The sequence below is a fragment of the Hyla sarda genome, chromosome 4, assembly GCF_029499605.1.
Source record: "Hyla sarda isolate aHylSar1 chromosome 4, aHylSar1.hap1, whole genome shotgun sequence".
Lineage (NCBI taxonomy): Eukaryota > Metazoa > Chordata > Amphibia > Anura > Hylidae > Hyla > Hyla sarda.
This window is the reverse complement of record NC_079192.1, coordinates 283,632,541-283,640,427: the sequence shown is the minus strand read 5'-3', so window position 1 is coordinate 283,640,427 and position 7,887 is coordinate 283,632,541. Positions and strand designations below refer to the sequence as shown.

General features: G+C 33.8%; 1 protein-coding gene across 1 annotated transcript in view; it reads left to right on the top strand.

Moving 5' to 3' along the window:
• ALX1 (ALX homeobox 1) overlaps positions 1-7,887 on the top strand; it is a 33,096-nt gene that overhangs the window by 596 nt on the left and 24,613 nt on the right. The window contains exon 2 of the mRNA XM_056569394.1: positions 2,745-3,034. Coding sequence (XP_056425369.1) covers positions 2,745-3,034 — 290 coding nt within the window. The remainder of the gene's footprint in view (positions 1-2,744; positions 3,035-7,887) is intronic.

Sequence of the window (7,887 nt, the reverse complement as noted above, 5' to 3'; positions counted from 1 at the left end):
TATATCTATAACTATATATCTATAACTGTATATCTATAACTGTATATCTATAACTATATATCTATAACTGTATATCTATAACTGTATATCTATAACTATATATCTATAACTGTATATCTATAACTATATATCTATAACTGTATATCTATAACTGTAGATCTATAACTATATAGCTATAACTGAATATCTATAACAATGCATTACATCTCTGTATAATAATCTATTCTACTAATATATACTTATTAAAGATCACTATATATCTATAACTGTATATCTATAACTGTATATTTATAACTATATATATATAACTATATATCTATAACTGAATATCTATAAAAATGCATTACATCTCTGTATAATAATCTATTCTACTAATATATACTTATATAGTTATAGATATACAGTTATAGATATATAGTGATCTTTAATAAGTATATATTAGTAGAATAGATTATTATAGAGATGTAATGCATTTTTATAGATATATAGTTATAGATATACAGTTATAGATATATAGTGATCTTTAATATCTATAACAATCCATTACATCTCTGTATAATAATCTATTCTACTAATGTATACTTATTATAAATGATATATCAACAGCGATCACTATATACCTATAACTGTATATCTGGCCGCTATAATATAAAATAAGAGATAATGATGACATTTATCAATCGTTATTATTATAGTGCATTGTGATTTATATTATGTAAACATCTTTATATATTATTGATCACTAAGAATATTCTAAAATGATACATCTACATATCGATTCTATAATAACTTCTGTATTATCACAACGATTTACAAAAATATACTATCCATCATCTATCTGTCTATATGGTATGTATTTATTCTTCAATTGTCTATCTATATTATAGTATCTATAGTATATATCTATATTATAGTATCTATCTATCTATATTATAGTATCTATCTATTTATATTATAGTATCTATAGTATCTATCTATCTATCTATCTATATTATAGTATCTATAGTATATATCTATATTATAGTATCTATCTATCTATATTATAGTATCTATCTATTTATATTATAGTATCTATAGTATCTATCTATCTATATTATAGTATCTATAGTATCTATCTATCTATCTATATTATAGTATCTATCTATCTATCTATATTATAGTATCTATCTATCTATATTACAGTATCTATCTATCTATCTATCTATCTATATTATAGTATCTATAGTATATATCTATATTATAGTATCTATCTATCTATATTATAGTATCTATCTATTTATATTATAGTATCTATAGTATCTATCTATCTATATTATAGTATCTATGTATTTATCTATCTATCTATAATCTGACTATATGGTATTTAATTTGTTTTATTGTCTATCTATCTATCTATCTATCTATCTGTATTATAATATTTATCTATTATCTATCTATATTATAGTATTTATCTATCTATCTATCTATCTATATTATAGTATCTATTTATTTATCTATCTATCTATAATCTGACTATATGATATTTAATTTGTTTTATTGTCTATCTATCTATCTGTATTATAATATTTATCTATCTATCATCTATCTATATTATATTTTATTTATCTATATTATAGTATCTATCTATCTACTATCCATCTTAGAGTATTTATCTCTCTCTTTCTATCCATTCATTTCGATCAATCCTCTACATGATCTATCTTCCTATATAACCTGCAGACAGTGGGTAGGGTGCCAGGCAATGATTTCTTTATAATTGACGAGATGTGAATAACTGGTAGCGGGTGGGCATGGGCAGAATCTGGGCACTGTCACACAGATCTACCCTGGTCAGTCATCTGTCACCACTACTTTATTATCATTACAATCACATCTTCTTTTCCTCTATTTAACGCTTCTGTATTTGACAAATCAAATAGTATCACATATAAATAATAATAATAAGATAATAAATGTCCAGACTACTACTACAACTGGCAGACCAGCCCTAAAATGATACAGCTTTGAAATGCCCCCCAATTTGTGGTATAGAGGTGTGTATTCATCTCTCTACATCAGTGTTTCCCAACCAGGGGGCCTCCAGCTGTTGCAAAACTACAACTCCCAGCATGCCTGGACAGCCGAAGGCTGTCCAGGCATGCTGGGAGTTGTAGTTTTGCAACAGCTGGAGGCCCCCTGGTTGGTAAACACTGCTCTACATAGTTCATTGTCATTATACATAGCTTCTGAAATTAACAGTCAGTGACATAGTGTGTTGTTATGATCATTGTTCTTTATTATCATCATTATCTCTATGTGACAATATCAGGGACACATCGCCTAATGTTATTTACAGCCGAAAGTGATAAATCTGAGGTGGCGGATATTAGGTAGTTCCCCATCCACTGGAAGGATAGATTGGGCTGTGGTGGGGACAGGCACCCTAGGTGTCACAATATCCTTCTACCTCACAGCAGGGCTCTAGTGCAGTAGGCTATTCAAATAATAATAATAATAATGATGATATATATATATATATATATATATATATATATATATATATATATATATATAGTAAAACTTCTTGGAGAAGACCACCCCAAACTGCATGAAGGAAATAGTGAGTATGCATATATTGGACTGCAGATTCGTCACAGGAGATCTGGTCCGGATAATAAGGGGTGGTCTTCCCAGATAAATAGAGAGAAGACGTTCCCATGTGGTGTGTCCTGCCTAATCCCAATCTGTGTTTCCGTCTATGGCAGTGAACTATGGCCTGGCTAAAGTGGAGGGGCAGCAGCAGGCAGTGCCCCTGGAGACTTGCTGCAGTGTCCGGGTGTCTCCGGTGAAGGGGCTGGAGAAGGGGGAGCTGGACGAGCTGGCGGATAAGTGTGACAGTAATGTGTCCAGCAGTAAGAAGAGGAGGCACCGCACCACCTTCACTAGTCTACAGCTGGAGGAGCTGGAGAAAGTCTTCCAGAAGACACACTACCCGGATGTCTATGTGAGGGAGCAGCTGGCGCTCAGGACCGAGCTCACCGAGGCCCGGGTACAGGTAGGTGCCACCACCACCACCACCACCACCACTACCAACCACCACCACCATTACCAACCACCACCACCACCACCACTACCAACCACAACCACCACCACCACCACCACCATTACCAACCACCACCACCACCACCACCATTACCAACCACCACCACCACCACCACCATTACCAACCACCACCACCACCACCACCATTACCAACCACCACCACCACCACCACCATTACCAACCACCACCACCACCACCACCAACCACTACCAGCCACCACCATGCCACAGACCTACACACACTCGTCATATAACCGCGAGCATCTGCCCTATATTTATTCATCAATCTATTCATCTGCCCTATATTTATTTATTGTTTATCAATCCATTCATTTGCGTATATTCAGTCTGTCTATTCATCTATCTATCTATCTATCTATCTATTATCTATCTATTTATTGATTTATCTATCTATCTATTATCTATCTATTATCTATCTCAGATCTATCTATCTATCTATTATCTATCTCATATTTATCTATCTATCTATCTATCTATCATCTATTTTCTCTATCTGTCTGCCTATCTATCTCATATTTATCTATATTATATCTATTTATCTATCTATCTATCTATCTATCTATCTATCATCTATATATTTATTTATTCATCTATCTATATTATATCTATCTCATATCTATCATCTATCTATTCATCTATGAGATTGATAGATAGACATGAGATAGATAAATAGATAGGTAGATAGAAAGATAGATAGATGAGTAAATAGATAGATGATAGATAAAAAGATAGATAGGAGATATATATATGAGATAGATAGATAATAGATAGGTAGATAGAAAGATAGATGATAGATGATTGATAGATAGATGACAGATAGGAGATAGATATGAGATTGATAGATATGAGACAGATATGAGATAGATTAATACCACTATCTATCTATCTATCTATCTATCTATCTATCTATCTATCTATCTATCTATATATCATCAATCTATTTATTCATTTATCTATCTATCTATCATCTATCTGTCTGTCTATCTATCTATCTATCTATCTATCTATTATAAATCTATTTATTCATCTATCTATCTATTATCTATCTATCTATAAATCTATCATCAATTTATTTATTCATCTATATATCATCCATCTATCATCTATCTATCTATCTTTCTTTCTATATATTATCTATCTATCTATTATCTATCTATCTATCTATGAATCTATCATCAATCTATCTATTCATCTATCTATCTATCTATCTATCTATCATCTATCTATTTATCTTCTATCATATATCTATTTCTATCTATGATCTATATATATTTCGCTCTCCGTCTATCGCACACAATTAGGTCATTTACCTACTTAACCCTCTGTGAGGTTTCCTGTCCATTACACCCTGGGACACAGTCTTTCTGAGCTTTTTCTCCGCACTTTATATGGAGTTCTAATAACCTAATATTCTTTATATTTTGGACCAGTTGTGGCTGTACAGCATTTACTTTACTTTATGATCATTTTTAACCACAGCAGGGAGGTGACTAAATTGTTTCTGTAAACACAATCTGGAAAGTGATGTATAAAAAGGCTCCAGCGGCAAAGCTCAACACCAAAATATAAGAGTATTACAACCAATGTCCACTTCCATATTCTCAGGATTAATATTGGTTTAGTTGTTAGTATACAATAGTAACAGCACAAATAGGATCTGACAGGTTCCGGATATTCCTGGATAAACATGATGGTGTTCCTATCTTTTTGGTGGTGCTGTTTATTTTTGCACACACTTCTCTGGATGTGCTATAGTGAAAATTATCATTTGATATAGTCTGTGGCAGGGTTTCCCAACAAGGGTGCCTCCAGCTGTTGCAAAACTACAACTCCCAGCATGCCCGGACAGCCATAGGCTGTCCGGGCATGCTGGGAGTTGTAGTTTTGCAACAGCTGGAGGCACCCTGGTTGGGAAACACTGGTCTATGGTGACCTAAAAAACATTCCAACTTTATTTATTTATTAGTATGGGACACATGTAGCCTCTTTTTTTCCCCTGTACAATTGCAATTGGTTTTGGGCTGATAAATGCCACGAATACTTTTGCCCGTAACCACCTTTAAATACTAAAGTAAACAGTAGCAGCCTGGCACATAAGGGGTGGGTTTACATATTTCCACCAGTCATTTATTCCTTTTCTGCAGCATGTCATCTGGGCCTAGCAATCATGTATGAATAGTGTATTTAAAAAAAAATCTAAATTCCATAAAATCTGCAGCAGATTTATTAACACATTAAAGAACTGTTTGTAAATCTGATGTAATCTTAAAAGGAGGAATATCTGTATAAAATAAAATAATGCACATGTTGGCATTTTTCTTAATCTCATATTAACATTGACAGAGGCCTTCGCATCCTTGGGATGCACATTCATTTATATTAAAGTAATAAGGATCTTTTTTTTTTTTTTAAATCACAAGATATAATAATGGACATAACAATTGGCGGGTCCTGGAAATAGAACCAGATTAAAAATGACTAAAAACTCCTGGTATTTGTGTTCTGTTTTGCTAACTATCAGGCCTATCCCTCCATGTTGTTAGGCTGGGTTCACATATGTCCGGCATCTGGCATAGGTAAACTCAGCCTAAATCTCGACGCAACTGATGCCACAACTGATGACAACTTGTCATCAGATGTATTGCATGCGGCATCCATTTTTTTCTGGGCAACGGACAGGGGAACGCAGCAAGCTGGGTTCCCCTGTCCGGTGCCCTCCGGCATGTCCAACTATCCGGCGTCAAAATTGAGACGCTGGATGATTGTGAACTGTCCCATTCAAATGAATGGGATCAGTTCTAGCATCAGTTTCCCTCCGGTGCACGACGACTGATATATGTGAACCCAGCCTTATTTGTATACTTCTATATTTTAATTTGTATTTTGAAAAACTCTTTAATAAAAATGACAGTTTAAAAAAATAAAATAAAAATGACTAAAAACTGATGGAAACTGATACATATTAGTTGTCCAATCAATGTACATGAATAGCACAACAAACAACACTAAAATAAAGATGTGACCTTAGGTTATCAATCACGACTGCTGGAAATATAGTCCTAAAATAATGATGCAAGTGAAAGTCATACTATATATATATATATATATATATATATATATATATTTGTTGTTTATATGTTATCTATATAAAATTCAATAAAATATAAATAAATGAAAAAATATATATGTATATATATATGATTTTTTTTTCATTTACTTATATTTTATTGAATTTTATATAGATAACATATAAACAACAAATATATATATATGATTTTTTTTTCATTTATTTATATTTTATTGAATTTTATATAGATAACATATAAACAACAAATAAACTGGTCATATTATAAAGGGCATTTGTCCATACTATATATTTTAAAAGTGTATTTTGTCAGACACTTATGTACGTTGCATCAGTCTTCTGCATCTATGTAGCCATGTCTATGAAAGGATATCTGTCACAGATTGATTGACAGATTACCTGACTACATTAGGCCTAAATTCCATATTTAATGTTTTCTGACGTACAAGCTCCTCTTTTACATATTAGATTAAATATGTTGGATCTAGTATGGTAAGATGAGTTCACACATTGTATGTTGGTAGGTATTTTTAGGGAAAAACGATAATGTAAAGATTTATACTTTTTCTGTGTTCTGTACCCACTCCAGGTTTTGACTGAAAATACTGACCGAAATGTGGACCAAATATTGACAAAATTAATGAGTTAACCAAGTTAACCAGGAGAACTCCGGAATAGGAAAATTATCGTCCATACTGTTGGCAGGTACATACCTTCCTTCAATCCCCTGGTGCCTCCGGTAACCGGCTCCGGCCTCTGCCACGATCCTCTTCCTGGTTGCCGGTGGTCAGCCGACGATAGGCTGAGCGGCAGTGTGAGAACGCTTCAAGACACACAATTCTTCACTACACCGGCATCTGCTTCCGGGGCCGAAAACGTCACACTGCCGCTCAGCCTATTGCCGGCCGAGTCGGGACTTCACTGCAGCCGGTGATTGGCTGAGCGCAGTATGACTCGCCGACCACCGGCAACCAGGAAGAGGATCGCGGCAGAGGCCGGAGCGGGTTACTGGAGGCCCCAGGGCAGCGAAGAAAGGTATGTATCTGTTTATTTTTTTTACTGGACGATTATTTTCCTATTCCGGAGTTCTCCTTTAAGGCTATGTTCACATACAGTTTTGCAGCAGTTTTTCAGCAATTATTCCGTTCGCACATTTATTTATTTTTTGCCTTTTGTCCATTTTGTTCAGAATGAGCATCCAAAACCGTGTGAAAATAGCTAAGGCGGTGTTCACACACTGTAAATTCAAAACAACAACAAAAACAAACAAAAAATAAATGGCAGTAAAATAGGTATAAAAGCAGCAGTAACTTTTTTTTTCTTATTTTTTTTTATAAATCTAATAATGTGTTTAATTAAAGACTATGGAAAAGCTAAAAAAAAAATAAAAAAACTCATTCAAATGCTGGAATGACTTTAGTTTTTTTTTTTTTAATACTGCTGCTTTTTATACTTATTTTACTGCAATATTTTGGCTTCATTTTTACTATGTGTAAACTAAGCTTCGGGTGGTTTTCGGCAAAAGACTAGGTTGACATTGTTTTCAGAAACTCTGTTGGGAGACTCCCTCACATATTCTGTTATAAGGCCCTAAATGTAGCTCGGCATGCGGCTTTATGTAAAATGACCTACACCATGGGTAGAAACACGGTGGTCCCCATTATAGTCTGTCGGGCGCCATTGGTATTCATCATGTGATAT